Source organism: Apium graveolens, chromosome 7 (genome assembly GCF_009905375.1).
Source record: "Apium graveolens cultivar Ventura chromosome 7, ASM990537v1, whole genome shotgun sequence".
In the NCBI taxonomy this organism is placed as follows: domain Eukaryota; kingdom Viridiplantae; phylum Streptophyta; class Magnoliopsida; order Apiales; family Apiaceae; genus Apium; species Apium graveolens.
In genome coordinates, this window is record NC_133653.1 from 114,074,344 (window position 1) to 114,091,098 (window position 16,755).

Sequence of the window (16,755 nt, forward strand, 5' to 3'; positions counted from 1 at the left end):
ATTTGCTTCTGTTAGGTTTTCTGTGTTGGGCCTGGTCTAGTAGGAGTCTTGGGCTTAGTGTTCTTGGGATTGTTTGGTATTTCCTTGATCGTCCTAGTTTCCATATGTTGGACTTGGTTTTTATTTCTGGTTATTTTTATTCAGGTCCTTTTCTTTATTTATCTTGGAGATTTGTTCCTTAAGAATTTTGAAAAGGATCTCCCTTGTAAATTCTTCTCCCTTTTAGTTTAATATACGAGGCTTAGTCCTCATTTACCCAAAAAAAAAAAAAAACTCAGAGAGCATAGTTTCAGGGGGAGCATCAGAAAATGTTGATGAAGATAGCATGGATCATGGGGGAGCATCCAGTTCTAGAGAAAACCTTCCATCTGCAAGGAAGTGGACTAAATCACATACACCTGACTTAATTATTGGAAATCCTGATGCAGGTGTCAGAACTAGAATAGCTACTTCAAGTGAATGTCTCTATAATTCTTTTCTTTCTCAGACTGAACCAAAGAAAGTGGAAGAAACTCTTCAAGATGCTGATTGGGTGCAAGCAATGCAGGAAGAGTTAAATGAATTTGAAAGAAACAAAGTCTGGACCCTAGTGCCAAGACCAAAGAACAGATCTGTTGTTGGTACAAAGTGGGTGTTCAGAAAAAAAACTGATAGTGATGGCAAAATTATAAGGAACAAAGCAAGGCTGGTTGCAAAATGATATTCTCAACAGGAGGGAATTGATTATGATGAAACATTTGCACCAGTTGCTAGATTAGAAGCCATAAGGATATTTTTGGCTTATGCTGCTTACAAAAAGTTTACTGTCTTTCAAATGGATATAAAAAGTGCTTTTCTCAATAGAGAATTGGAAGAGGAAGTATATGTTGAACAACCTCCAGGCTTTGTAGATTCCGAATTTCCAAATCATGTCTACAGGCTTGATAAAGCACTTTATGGCCTTAAGCAAGCTCCAAGAGCATGGTATGAGACTTTAGCTCAGTTTCTTCTGGAAAGTGGATTTAACAAAGGAACTATTGACAAAACTCTGTTCTACCTCAACCATGGAAAGGACTTACTTTTGGTTCAGATATATGTTGATGATATAATCTTTGGTTCTACAAATGACAGACTTTGCAAGAAGTTTGCCAAACTGATGCAGTCAAGATATCAAATGAGTATGATGGGGGAACTTAGCTATTTTCTGGGCCTTCAAGTCAAGCAAAATGAAGAAGACACTTTTATTTGTCAAACCAAGTACACCAGAAATTTGCTGAAGAAATTTGGAATGCAAGATTGTTCAAGTGCATCCACTCTCATGGCCACTGTAACAAAATTGGATAAGGATACTGGTAAATCAGTAGATATTACTGATTACAGAGGTATGATTGGCTCTTTACTCTATCTAACTGCTAGTAGACCTGATATCATGTATGCTGCCTATCTTTGTGCAAGATTCAAGTAGATCCAAGAGAACCTCACTTAACAGCTGTGAAAAGAATTTTCAAGTATCTTAAGGGAACAGCTGATATGGGATTGTGGTATCCTAGAGAATCAGACTTTAAGCTAATAGGTTACTCAGATGCAGATTTTGCAGGTCGCAAAATTGACAGGAAAAGCACAAGTGGAAGCTGCCAATTTCTTGGAGGCAGATTGGTTTCTTGGTTTAGCAAGAAACAAAAGTCAATTTCCATATCAACTGCAGAAGCAGAGTACATTGCTGCAGGAAGCTGTTGTGCATAGATTTTTTGGATAAAGAATCAGTTACTGGATTATGGGTTAACATATTTTAAAATCCCTATTTACTGTGATAATCAAAGTGCTATTACTATGACAGGTAATCCAGTTCAACACTCAATGATAAAGCACATCAGCATTAAGTACCATTTCATAAGGGAACATGTGGATGAAAGTACAGTGGAACTGCACTTTGTTCCAACAGATCAACAACTAGCAGATATCTTCACAAAACCACTGTGTGAAGCTACTTTTATAAGATTGATAAATGAACTGGGAATGGTTTCAGGTTCTTTCTCTAAATCTGCTTAGTTTTTGTTCTGATGCATCAGACTTTATGATCAGTATTTACAAATATTATCATCTTTGTGTATTCTGTGCTTAATTGAAAATTGCTTAAGTACTGATTGTTGTCTGATGTGAATTTCTAAACTCTGATAATGATATGAATGTTTATGTGATTATTCAATCCAATGAGGATAAATATGCTAGATACTGACCTAGTAGTCTTTAATATACTAACAAATCCCATGTTTGAAGTAATTTTTTATGTGGAAATCTGTTGACACAAGCAAATTCTGATATTGAGCTTAGTTAAGTTTACTTTGTCTATCTTATTACTAAGTCAAAAACTAGAATAATGCTTCTCATCTGTTAAGTTCTGATGTTAGTAAATCTTGTGAATGTACTAAGTGCTGATAAGCCCCACTTATCAAAAGAAAAGGAAAAGAAAAAGAAATAAAAATCAGGTACTCCTTTCAGATCTAGAGTAAAAACTGTGGAAGGGAAGACCCAAGTGCATTGCCGGTATTAAGTAATATGCATCAGAAATGCAAAAATAAATATTTTTCTTGGTGACTTTTCACACTCTATGATTACTGGAGAAATACTCTGATAATAGCATAAATTCTGATAAGCAGTCGTGACTCACTTATACTGAGAAGCCACTGTAAAATGGAATTTCAAAAGATGCATAAAATAAGCACAAAACAGTTGAGGTGGACTCATGCATGAACTCACTCTAAAGTAGACTTCAGAATCATGACATACTTTGAGCAAAGTTCTTAGTTATGCCTTATTTCTAAGATGTACTGAAGCGAATCAGACTTTAATCTTTATCTGATATTTAGCTTACTGCACACACATACACTCCATATGAATGATGAAAATTACTGTGGTGATAAATGGTGTTTTAGATGAACGTTTAAGTGTCAGTTACATAAATTTTGAGGACAAGTTATGATGGAAGTTCTGATGATTAAGTTCTGAAGAAACGAAATCAGAATTTGTGTGAAGAATTACAGAAATAGGCATTCATTTTTCGAGTTAAGAAATCATGTTCTGATGACTGTTAAGTTCTGATATAAGTCTAAGTTCTGATATTACACTCTGATTCTTTACTTGACTTATCTGTGGTTAAAATCTGAAACAGTCTTATTTAAAATCAGAATATGTTTGGGTGAGATATTAACAGTCAGTATAATTTGGGTTAGTGGTACACGTCTATGCACAGTAATTTTTACTTGTTTCATGTGCGCATTAAATCCTGTTTTACACTTCCAATGGTTGTTATTATTCTCCTCAGTCTAGGGAGACGAGGTAGAATAATTTCCACCTGTAACCATTCAATTTTCCCTGTGTCTCTTGGCATTCTATTGTCTATATAAACCAACACCTCATTCCAGCCAACACATCTCTCATTTTTTCTCAAACTCTCTAACTCATTCCTTTTCACTCATCACAACCATGGTTCATTACAACTTAGTTCTGAACTATGACACATTCACTGTCAATATGAGGTGTACAGAATGGATGCAGAAATGGCATGTCACTGCCATTCCTGATGAAATTTGGGACTCAGTTCCCCAAGAGGTCCTCACAGACCTCTTATTCTTCTACATGGACTACCATCGTCATCTTGAGCGATTGGAAGAGGAACGGTTGGAAGCTCTCCGACAGCAGGAGCGAATCATTCGTCTCGCTGTTCTTTTTGTTGAGAGTAGGAAGAAGAAATAAATTATGCTCCCCGTTTCTCTTCACCGTCAGCTTTGTCTGGCTTCTTAGCTTAGGACAAAAGCTGTTGATGTTAGGATTTGTAGCTTAGGACAATCTTGTACTTTTCAGCATGTAATTTAAAATTTCATGAAATGTATTTGCTCAATCTTTTAATGGAATTTTATATTTATGCCAGATTTTGTCTCTGAGTCGTTTGATATTCTGATAACTTTTTAAATCCTGATGCTAACCATATTCTGATGACCTTTTTTAGCTCTGATACAAATCAAGTTCTGATTCTGACGTGGCAGTCGCTATTTACTTGATTTATTTTTGGTCATTTTCTCATTGGTTATAATTTTACAGAATATTGGTAAGGCAGTAATAATTTTAAGTTGGAACAGTTTTAAATTTTAAAATAAAACTGAACTACCTTGATTAATGGGATTACTTGGTAAGTGGAACGGTTTTTCCTTGAAAAACTGCATGTGATACGTAATGATTATTGAAAACCCGTGCCCATTACATATCTTTTACTGCTGCATGTCTGACAGGTGTCCCAACGATTATTTTTTCTACCGTGTATAAGTAAAAGAGAGAAAAGATTGTAAAATCTTTTATTTACTTTCACATTTTATCTCTCTCTCATCTACTGACGATTTTTCAAACAGACATTTTCTCAAACACCTTAGAGGCAATTTTCTTTCTCAAAAATTATCATGGCACCGAAGGACATAATCTTCGATGGAGCAACATTTGTTCCAAATAACTTCTCTGCTATTCTCAGCAAGTCAGAAGCACCCTCTGAACTTCACTTTATTCAGGACTTTCTTGCTAGTTCTGATATTGGGTATGCTCTGACTGAACCTGACGCAGTTTCTGGTACTCAAGTCCTAGAGTTCTGGAGAAGCGGTATGTATGATGATGGTGGTGCTCAAGGGTCCCCAAGCATTATTTTTTCATCTGGGGAGGATGAGTATGTTGTGACATTGTCTACGGTTCGACAAGCACTGCAGCTACCTGAGAACTGTGTCTATTCTACTGTTGACGAGCCAGTTCTTCAAAACATGATGGCCAGTCTGGGATATGAAAGAACATTGGCAAAGCTGGGCCAGTTGAAGAGATCCTTCATAAGGAGGGAATGGAGTTTCTTCTTTGATTTCATAACTAAAGCTTTTGCAAACAAATGTTCCAATTTTGATGCAATTCCCATATTCAGCCAACAAATCGGGTATGCTCTTATAAATCGAACTGATTTTGACTATGCACGTGTTGTTTTAGGTTTTATTGGGGATAGAATGAATGAAGATAGATCTACTATTTATTTTACTAGATTCTGTCAGCTTATTTATAGTTTTCGTTGTGATAATAAGCCCCAAGGTTATAGTGAATTAATTTCATCCTTCAGAATAGCTAAAAGAGCTTTTACTGACTTATTATCTACTGATAATAAGAAGGCTGTGTTAAGACCCCTCTTAATTCCTTTATCTGTCAAACAAACCTTAATAACCTATGATCATGTTAAGTACACTGCATTATATCCTGATGTTCAACCATCTGAACCTCATCCATCAGCACCTACCACCTCTACTCAACCACCACAAACTTCTTAACCTCAACCATCAGAACCTACAGTGTAGCCTTCATCTTCCAAATCTAAGAGGACTAAGAAAGTACCTCAGACACAACAGAAGAGAAGGAGGTTCATTCTGCGAGATGAATCAGATGCTGAGGAATAGGTTCCTATATCAGAACCTGTTGTTAAAGAAGCTGAGAAGGTCTCTTCTCAGAAGGATGATGATATTGGGAGTTCTAGGCCTCTAAAAAGGCTTAGAAAGCATAATACTGATGATACAGCTCCTAAAGTCACCCTAAAAGCTAAAAGATTCAAAACATTGGCAAAAAGGCCTAAAGATTCTGGTAAAGGAATGGAAGCAGCAGCTAAGGAAGGAGATCAGGAATCTCTGATCTCACAAGACCCTGTTGAAGCTCACAATTCTCCTAGTGCTGATTCAGACCCTCATGCCACTCATCACTCACCAATACATGAGCCAGAATCTACTCACATTCCTACACCTCCAGTATCTCCAGTAAATGCTGATACCCAGGTGCCAAGTGATGAAATTGACATTCATAACTTGGATGTGCCTCAAGTTTTGCATCTAGCAGCTCCAACAACTCAAGTCACTCCTCCAACCACACCAATTCCTGATGCTGATGTTAATCCCGAATTGCCTACAACACCTTCTCTGCATCTAGATACTGAAGATCAGATTTTAGGTGAGTATCAGAATATGGATGTTGATCAGAACTTAGTTGGAGATCAGCCCTTAGAGGATGATGTTGAAGCCTCCATAGCTTCTCATACTGTTCTTTTCTCAGAAGATGCTGAAGCTGTTGACTCTGTAAGTTCCGATGCTGTAAATGTTGATACTACTGGTAATGCTGCTACAAATTTAGATGCTGATGCAGCTGGTCCTTCTGGACATGCACCTCTAGAAGCTCCTTTAAAGGCTGAGATAGTCAAAAAGTTTGTTATAGGGGAAGCACCAGTACCTTGGAGTGAAACTCCTAGAGGACAGGAGTGGACTAAGGAGTGGAACTCAGTTACCTTTGTTCCTACTGTAAAGATTCTTGCTGATCACTTGGCAAAAGCTGATGAGTTGTTAGTCAATGAAGATTTCAAGACACAACTAAGAGTTACTGCGCTTATTATAAGGCACCTTCAAGGTCAACAGTCTGTAACTCAGGCCAAGGTGGATAAGATTCAAGAAACCTTAATGCAACAAGATACAGTTGTCAAGCTGGACAAGAAAAGGTTTTTCAAACCTTCCTTTGACCAAATTACCAATATTGAGAAAACCCAAGAGAAGCAACAATTTCAGATTGATGAAATTTTGAAAAATCAAGCTTCTCAGCAATCTCAACTCAATGAGATCCAATCCTCAGTGGAATTGCTTCTCTCTCTTCTTTTACCTGTTGATGCCAAAAAGGGGGAGAAAGTAATTAAGTCCAAATACAAATCTGATAAGACACTGAAGAAAAAGGATGATGGTAATGACCCGGGAAACTCTGGAATGGGTGGAGGTCATGGTCAAGGTGGAGGTCTTTCATCAAGTAAAGCTGGAACTACAAGGCATAGAACAAGTTCTGATACTGAGAGAAGAATAACTTCTGATACTGGTAAAAGGATAAGTTCTGTTGAACTTTTGGAACTTGATGAAAAAATTTCAAGACAGTTATTTATGAAAGAAAATCCAGGAATGGACTTTGAGAGTCTAATGGAAGAAGAAGCTAGACTTAAGTTAGAAAAGGTCAACTCCAAATCTGAAGCTTCTATTGTTAAAAAGAAACTTCCTACGGCTAAAGGTATTGTGATAAAAGAAAGGACAAATCCTTTGGCAACCAAGGCTAAATCACAATTGCAGATAGATCCAAGGTCCAAGGGCAAAGAAAAAGTTGGTGAACCTATAAAGGTTTATGTGCCTCCTATGGATGAAGAAATTTCTGTTGAAGATGCTGATCTTACTCTGACTTCAAGGAAGATCTCTAAAACAACCTCTGACATGCCTCAAGTTGTTCAGAATCAAGATATAGTTAGTTCTGATATAACAATGAAGCAAGCAACCTCGGACATAGCTCAAGTTGACTTGATATCAGAAGATAAGTCAAAGGAAACCTCTGACATTGCTCATGTTAAATCCTCAAAGTTACACCTACCAAGATTCACTAAAGCTAAACAGACTCAATCTTTGAAGACTGCAGCAAGTGGTTTTGAAGCAAGAGTGGTTATTGGAAAGGAAGCAAGAGATAAATCTGGATTGGGTAGGGTTGATGAAAGAAGAGTGCAGAACACAACCAATGATCCAACTTCCTTAAGTGAACCAGTTATTGGAGCAACTCCTGAAAGATTGAATCAACTTGAATCTGTACAGATGGTCTACCATACCTTCTTGAAAGAACACATCTTGTTATATTTCATGATAGATGGAAGGGTTTACCATATAAGGGAAAATGCTATACCATTGAAGTATTTTGAAGAACTAGAACATGTTTTATTCTTACTTCAAGTGAATGACAGAATAACAGAAAGTGCTACAAATTATTTGAAGACTCAAATTCAGAAACAGAAAAGGGTTTATTCTGTAAAGTCTGACAACACATACTGTCCCAAGTACAGAGATCACAAGGGTGATATTGTTGATATGAAGCCTAATACTGCAAAGATCAGAACATATCTTGGTATTAAGGGACTTAAATTTAATCTAGAGTCTGACAAAGCCTATGTCATAAGACTAGATCAGGAGTTGAGAAAAGCAAAAAATAATGATCTCAGATATGCTATCTTTCAAACTGGTGAAGATACTGCAGAACTCAAAGATGCTAAAAGGAGGATGATTGATGAACTCAGATATGCTGAGAGATGTTTGGTAAAGAACTATCTCAGAACAACTCCTGACATTGAAGAGATCAGAAAGTAAAGCCAAGTCAAGATCTACAACTGCTCAAATTCTGATGTGTATACAGACTGAAGTTGTTATCAGAAGTTAAAGTTGGTAAAGCTTTAAGGACTGTAAGTTGTAGTTATCTAGTCAAATTCTCATGCATTTGTACTTAATGTTTTTGACATCATTAAATATCTGTTAAACTTGTATATTATGCTAATTTACAAGTTGGGGGAGATTGTTAGATATATTTGATAATGTCATGTCTAATATGATTTGTGTTTAGTTTTCAGATCTTACTTAAACAGTACAAATCAGTACTTAACTGAAATCAGCACTTATACTGAAGTCAGAACTTAAGTTATCAGTACTTAAGGTTCATGAGATATTTATTAGGAGATAATATCAGGACTTAAAGGAAACTTTCAGATAAGGAAGGCAGCTGATTAAAAGGAAAGAAGATCAAGATAAACGTAAGAAGAGATGTGCATGAAGAAGGAATTCTATGAAGAATAGAATACTTGGAAGAAAAGATAACTGATTGATATATTTTAGGAAGCAAAATTATATTCCATATCAATTAGAAATTATCTTGTAACTGTGTAGTATATAAACACAGACATAGGGTTTACACTATAAGTGTTATCATTATCGAGAATATAATTCATTGTAACCCTAGTAGCTCTCGTGGTATTTGTTCATCACTGAGAGAGGACAGTTCTACATTGTAACAGAGTTTAATAAAGTTTGTTTTCTATTACTTGTGTTCTTTGAATTCGATTTGATAGTGATATACACTGTATTCAACCCCCTTCTACAGTGTGTATGGCCTAACAGAGGCCACTATGGTGGAGAAAAGACAACAGCTCGTATCTTTCAAGCTGGATTTTTCTAGCCTACATTGTTTAAGGATGCGCATCAATTTGTTTTGAAGTGTGATCGATGCCAGCGTGTGGGTAATATGTCTAAGAGGGATGAGATGCCTCCTAATGTGCTTCTCGAGGTTGAAGTCTTCGATGTTTGGGGAATCGACTTCATGGGGCCACTTGTCTCATCTTGTAATAATTAGTATATCTTGTTGGGAATTGATTATGTCTCAAAATGGGTTGAAGCTAAGGCTTTGCCAATAAATAATGCGAAGGTAGTGCTTAATTTTCTTCATAAGCAGATATTCACAAGGTTTGGGACTCCAAGAGTCAAAATCAGTGACGAGAGTTCGCATTTTTATAATCGCAATTCACTACTATGATGCAAATGTATAATGTGAATCATCGCATCTCTACAGCTTACCATCCTCAGACTAATGGTTAAGCTGAGATATCTAACAGAGGGATCAAGCGTATTCTAGGGAAAGTTGCATGTGCGTCAAGGAAGGATTGATCTTTGAAGCTGGATGAAGCTGTATGGGCGTATAGAACAGAGTACAAGACTCCACCTGGCATGTCGCCGTTTCAGTTGGTTTATGGTAGAGGTTATCATTTGCCTGTGGAGCTCGAGCATAAAGCATATTAGGCTTTGAAGAAGTTAAACCTTGATTTGGATGCAGCTGGTAAGAAAATAATGCTTCAATTGAATAAACTCGATGAATTTTGGCTTCAAGCGTACGAGAACAACAAAATGTATAAGGAGAAAGTCAAGAGGTGGCATGATAGGGGTATAGTGCTCAAATCATTTGTGTCGGGGCAACAAGTTCTTTTGTTCAACTCTCATCTCCGTCTTTTTCCTGGAAAGTTGAAGTCGAGGTGGCCAGGGCCGTTTCTTATCAAAACTGTGTTTCCACATGGAGCGGTGCAAATTTTTTAAAATGATCCAGGCCAAGCATTCAAAGTGAATGGACAAAGGTTGAAGCATTATTATGGGGATACGGCAACCCGTGAAGTGGTTAGTGCCATTTATTGTCTACTTGATCTCGAGTTTCTATGTCAAGATAACGACGTAAACCAAGCGCTTCTTGGGTGGCAACCCAAGTTTGTTATACATTAGTAGATAGAGGAAGAAGAAAGCAAGGGGAAAAATATAAAAAAAATCAGAATAAGAAAAAAATTCAGTGCCGACTACAGAAGCACGGTGCGCCCGCGCTGAGAAGCAGGGCGGCCGTGCTTAAAAGTCAGTAACTGCGCGCGCCCGCGCGGGCATGCGGGGCGGCCGCACTGGGATTCCAGAAGCACGGCGCGCCCGCACTGCCAGGCTTGGCGGCCGCGCTGAGTCACTATAGTCAAGAAAAAAAAGACAATAGATAAAGAGAAAAATCAGGGGGGTGCAACATAAAATCAATTCAAACCCGAATTTTACTCTCCCACATCCCATATTTCCCTCTCCAAATCAATTTCCATCACCCCATTATTCCCATTATTCCCATAATCAATTCCCACTTCTTTTCCATAACTAATTCTATCCGAATTCCTATATATACACACACTTATACATAAACTTCTCCATCACTTCTCAAATTCTCAAACACAAATCGCTCTTATATACTTATCTTTTCTTGTAACTTATTCAAGCTCAATGGCACCCAAGAGACAACGAACCCTAGTTAGCAGCAGCACCACTGATTCTTCGAGTGTGGGTGTTGTGAGGCCTAGGTTTTCAACTCCCGAGGCTGAGACGGAGTATACGAGGTTGCTTTCGAAGCCCATAGCCAAGGAACGAGGTTTTCTGCCATCGGGGAGGGATGGTAAGTTGTCGGATATGATCTTGGAGATGGGATGGGTTGCTTTTTGTGAGACACCCACTGCTGTGCCCATGAGTGTGGTTCGCGAGTTCTACGCGAATGCAAAGGCTGAGAAGAACAGTTTCACTGTGGTGAGGGGAATGATGGTGGACTATAGTGCTGAGGTGATTCGTAGGGTGATTGAGCAACCTGAGAGAAGGCCGGAGTAGGAGAACTAGAACGAGAAGACAGGGGATAATTTTAACTTGGATTTGATAGTTGCTACCCTGTGTGTGCCTGAGACTCATTGGAAGTTCAAGAAGGGCACGAACAAGTATTCCACTTTCCCTGCCTCGTGCATGAACAGGTTTGCACGTGCATATAATTCTTTTATTTATGCCAATATCATGCCATCTTCTCACATGCATGATGTTACTGTGGAGCGTGCACGTTTGTTGTGGGGGATTCTTCAGGGAGATTATGTGGACCTTGGGATGGAGATTTATCAGGGTATTCTGAGGTTCTGGAGAGGGAGTACTACGGGTTCATCAGTTGTGTATGGCGGTTGGCGTTTATTGGCCTGCACACGAGTAGTTGCAGCTCCCGAGTGCCCCGATTAATAGTTTGACGTTGTGGAGTATGCAAGAGTGGTACGGTGGTAAGCCCGATCCTAAATGGCTTGGTTATTCTTATGACCATTTGTCGGGTGGCCGTCCAGATGATCAGATGTATGATGGTGGTACGACCCAGGAAAGCAGAGCATCTTAGAGAGCTCAGTTGGGTGAGGAGGCTGGTCCTTCGGGTCCGTCGCAGCAGCAACAGCAGTAGAAGGAAGCATAGGGTAGTGCTGGTATGAGTTCAGCACAATATAGGCGCTTGATGAGGAGGAAGGATGCGATGCATGACATCCATAGTCGGTTTATACGGGACCTTACCCAGGCATTGGGGACTGCATTCAGAGTCACAGGAGTTGACATCCAGTGGCCAGTATTCGGTGAGAACTCTGTGTACACGCCTCAAGACACACCTGACACACCACCCATTGAGGGTAATGACCCTGATTCTGAGTAGGTATGTCTGATTCCTTACTATTACCTTCACTGAGGACATTGAATATTTTAAGTTTGGGGGTAGTAGTTAAGGATTACATGTTATGTGTGAGTCGTATATAGTGTGCATATTCATGATAATTAGTTCATATAGTTACATATTTTCCATGTAGTAGTTTTTTATTTTTGTTATAGTTTGTTGCATATGGTTGCATGCATGTGCATTATATCATGATCCCTTAGATGATTTTTCCGATTAATTTGCGATATTGATGCTAGAGTGGTGATTTCGTGTTTAGTGAGGTTAAGTTCTATCGAGTTGATTTACATGCTAGAGACAATTGTAATTTCACTAAGTCTTATAGGTTGCTTGAGGGCTAGATCATGATCATGGTTTGTTTGCTTGGCGAGGTTTAATCACATGTTTATATTTAGAATTTAGGATACTCTCTTAATGATAAAATAACATGGATATTTTAAAATTGGAGTAAAATTTGGATTTCATTGCTAGTTGTTATGGCTAGGTGTCAAATGGCTAGTAGCCGGCTCATTTTATATGAGTAGTCTAGGGTTGAACGAGATGGAGTGAAACGCACTCGTTCAGAAAAATCATAAGAAAAGAAAAAAGAAAAGGAAAAAAATAAAAAAATAAATATATGTGTTATGCATAATTGATCACGAGTGGGCTCTTTAATACTCGAGTTATTAAGTTCTTAGGGAACTTTGTGCCTAGTGACCTAAGGCTTTTATAGTCTGGGATCCACTAACCTAACGTTCTATACATGGGTATTATTGTATAAGTTTTTTGTGGACCTCACTCATTGCACAGTTAAATAATCATATTTGTGTTGTTTCTGTGTTGTGAATAAAAGCATGAATCCATATAAAAACTCCGATATAAGAATTGAAGTGTTGTTAGTCATTTTGAGTTTAGCTTTTTCTTCTATTTATAACCTTGCGATTGCCTTGATGAGTAGTGAGTCATTATTATTGATCTAGTTGCGATAGTATCTGTAAGCATTTGCACACACACGTGTTTCTGGCTTGTAAGTTAATTTGTAGGATTTGATTAAACTTGTGTGAATAACTGCATTTGTTAAGATGTTGCTTGTTGGTTGGTTAAGTTATCCTATGGGGATCGTTGCATTCATATAGTTTGCATTCATGCATTTTGATTTCTTGTTCTTTGAGTCTGTTATGCTTAAGGACAAACATCGGTTCAAGTTTGGGGGTGTGTTAAGTGGCATTTATGTCCACTTAAAATGCTCTATAAAGGCTTGAATCGGTGTTTTGTACTCGAGTTATTTGTGTATTTGATGTGTTTTTGTAGTATTTATAAATTTCAGGCATAAATAAAAGAATCATGAGATTTAGCATTATTTTGGTGCTAAATTGGTGTTAGGAAGATGTTTTGAGAGTTTGCTCGTATATTGTCAACACAAACCAGCCAAGAAAACAAAAAAAAGAAGATTTTCTAGAAGGTCAGCGCGCCCGCGCTGTAGTAGCGTGTTGTCGCACTGGGATGCATAATTGCAGCGTGCCCGCTGGTGAAGCGCGCGCCCGCTCCAGGTCGAGATTACAGAATCCTGATTCTAAGACGATTTTGACCAGCCAGACTTCTAATCTGCATGGGATGCTATATAAACATAACATATGATCGTTTTTTAAGAAGACGTGCCAGAGCTTAAGTAGAAGGTGTAAGAAGACCGTATAGCACAATTCAACCAAGGAGAAGAGAATCTAGTTTATTCTTGTGATTCTTTATTTTAAGTTGTAATCTTGGATGCTAGTTTTCTTATTTTTGAACCTATACTCTTGTTTTGTACTTGGTTTTATTATTTATTCAGTATAAAGACTGCTTTTATTATACCATGCTTTCCTCAGAACCCACGTTGATGATGAGTCCGATTATGGGCTGATCATTATCATGGGGTTCTAGCGGATTTACTTATGGATTTCTTTAGTTAATTTATTTTGATGCCTTTGTGTATGGTGATTTTCTGATATCCTAGTATTGGTTGTGCTTATTCATCTCATGAGCGTCGCGAACTTATAAGATAGCGTGTTAATCTCTAATGAAGCGAAAGTGAACTTAGGGGTTTAGAACTTGCCATGCTAGCATATGTTCATGTATTTGATATGCATGATTCGTAGGTAATTTTAACCATCTAACTTGCCCTATGTAGTCATGATAGATAGCTTGTGCATTAAACCGTTATGTTGTCAAATTCTATATATATATATAGGGTTTCAATATAATTGGTGTCTATTCAGCTTCTATCTCTTTTGTGGATGTCTGGTAGTACAGTATTCGTACAACGAAAGTTGGCGTTCATCACCATTGCATGCTAAGGTTAAGAACAAAGAGACTATTGAATGAAGTAGCAATGAAACTAGAATCCCATGTTAGTGTCATATAATAATCAATCTCTTCAATTCTCTTAGTTAATGTTCTTAGTATAATCTCTTAGTTAATTCTTAGTTATAACAGTCTCAATTTGTTAATCGTCTTAGCATTGAATAATAACCATATCATTGTTGCATAAGTACATTGATTGAAATTAACCTAAACCAGTCTCTGTGGGAACGAACTAGAAATAATTCTATATTACTTACGAACACGTATATTTGCGTGAATATTAGCGCGTGTTTTCGTCCTAACACATTCCTTTGTTCATATTTCATTTCAATTCTTGAATTCTCCTAATTCGTTGAACCCCCTATTCATATTCCAATAGTAATATATATATACATAAATCTTGATATATTCTGATGTTGAGATATATCAAAGCATACCAATTGTCCCAGTTGCTCCTCTATGGACTGGATGGTGATGATTGGGATCAGGTATATACTTGATCCTAAGGACCGGGAATTAAACGGATCCTTGTGTTGGGCCTTAAGGCTTGGGTACCCGAATGGATCTATACATTGAGGTATGGATCTACACTGTATCCTGGCTGATCAGCAGGATATAGGTGCGAACTTGTGTCCAGTTTAGTTTATTTGATATTCACCGATAATGGCCTTTGTTCTTTTCTTGCGAGGTTATATCTTTGCAGATATAACCAAATTACCGGTTCATTTAGCTTATTGTAATACTGCTTATATATTGAGGACTTGTTGAGCAACTTATGGCTCACCCCCTTTTCGTTGTTATTCACCTTATTATTTTCAGTTAAGAAGGAAAAATGAAACATATCAGGACTCGAGTGGTAAAGAAACGAGTCAAGCTGCGGGACCCTCTCATTCCAAAGGTGTTGTTCCCGATCCAGGAAGAAAGCTCTGAGTTTCCTGAGCAGGGGTTGTGTAGATAGAAATGTGTGTATTTAAACAAATAAGAAAAGTAGGTTAAAACTTGTTAGACAATGGTATGTAATAAAGAGAGTTTTGTGAGATTTTAAATTTGGATTGTAATAAAAGTAGAGTGTGATTCTTGTTTTCATACTTCCACCTAAAAAGATCCTGGTTATTATTAAAGGAGTTAGATGTATATAAATCTGTTTAATGGTTATACAGGTTGTACAAATTTGGTGATTAGCTAGTAACCCCCAGACTTATACCCCGGGTTTGGAGGACTTTACAGTCCGTCATGAAAGGATTGGTCATTGAAGCTAGATGAAGTTGTTTGGGCCAACAGAATAGCATAAAAAACACCTTTAGGGATGTCTCCTTTCCAGTTGATATATGGTAAGGCGTGTCATCTTCGTGCTGAGTTAGAACATAAGGTGTACTGGGCTTTGAAGAAATTGAATCTTGACATGTGGGCTGCTGGAGAAAGGAGAATGCTTCAAATTAATGAGCTCGATGAGTTTTTTCTACAGGCTTACAAGAAGAAAAAGTTATACAAGGAGGAGGTTAAGAGATGGCATGATAAGAGGTTGGCACACAAGTCCTTTGTGCCTGGTCAGCAAATCCTAATTTTCAATTCTCGTCTCAAACTTTTTCCAGGAAAGCTTAAGTCAAGGTGGTCAGGGCCATTCATAGTCAAAACTGTGTTTTTGCATAGTGCAGTGGAAATTTTTGATAAGCTTCAGGACCAAGCATTTAAGGTTAATGGTCAAAGGTTGAAGCATTACTTTGGTGATATGGTGAACCGTGAAGCGGTGATCGCCGTTCTTGCTACGACATGATTTTAGAAGCTTCACGTCAAGCTAATGATGGAAAACAAGCGCTTCGTGGGAGGCAACCCACGCGTTTTTGTAGTATTGTAGTTTGAAAAAAAAAGAAGAAATTTTTTTTGGCAATAGCTCAGCGTGCCAGCGCCCCTTTCCTGCGCGCCCGCGCCCTTTTCCTGCGCGCCTGCGCCTGCCCGCTGTTTAAAAAAAAGGAAAAAACAGAAAACCATAAAAAAAACATAATAATTACTATACAGATTTACCCAAATTTTTTACCTTAGCCCTACCCAATATTTTACAGTAGCCTCCCTTCATATATCTACTACATATACCTATTCTTATATACTCACCCATCTTTATACACACACAATCCCTTGCTCTACATACACTCTTTGCACCAAATTCACAACCAATTGCTTGATTATGGCACCCAAGAGAGCAAGATTTACTGGTAGTAGTAGCACTCATCCCTCTTTTGAAGAGGACTTTAGTATGGGTTGTTAGGTCTCAATGTGTTTGTAGAAGGGGGGTAGAATACAAATAATACCGAATAATCGAATTTAATGCGGAATAAAAATATGAAACAAAATTCAAGTTAAATAAGAATATTAATAAACTTGAAAGGTGTTACAACAACGGTATCGATTACAAGGGATTAATCTCAAATAGATTATCACAAATTTGGAATAAATTCGACATGAACTTTTTCTATTTTTGCAATAAAAAGATTCAAATGCTAAATGCAATTTGAGATTAAGTTCTAGGGATTTTGATCCGCT

The 16,755-nt window shown here is 37.7% G+C and overlaps 1 protein-coding gene across 1 annotated transcript; it reads left to right on the forward strand.

Moving 5' to 3' along the window:
• Positions 1-15,523: 15,523 nt before the first annotated feature.
• On the forward strand, positions 15,524-15,991 carry LOC141673976 (uncharacterized). The gene has a single exon (XM_074480701.1). The coding sequence runs from the start codon at positions 15,524-15,526 to the stop codon at positions 15,989-15,991; it is 468 nt and encodes a 155-aa protein (XP_074336802.1).
• Positions 15,992-16,755: the final 764 nt, after the last annotated feature.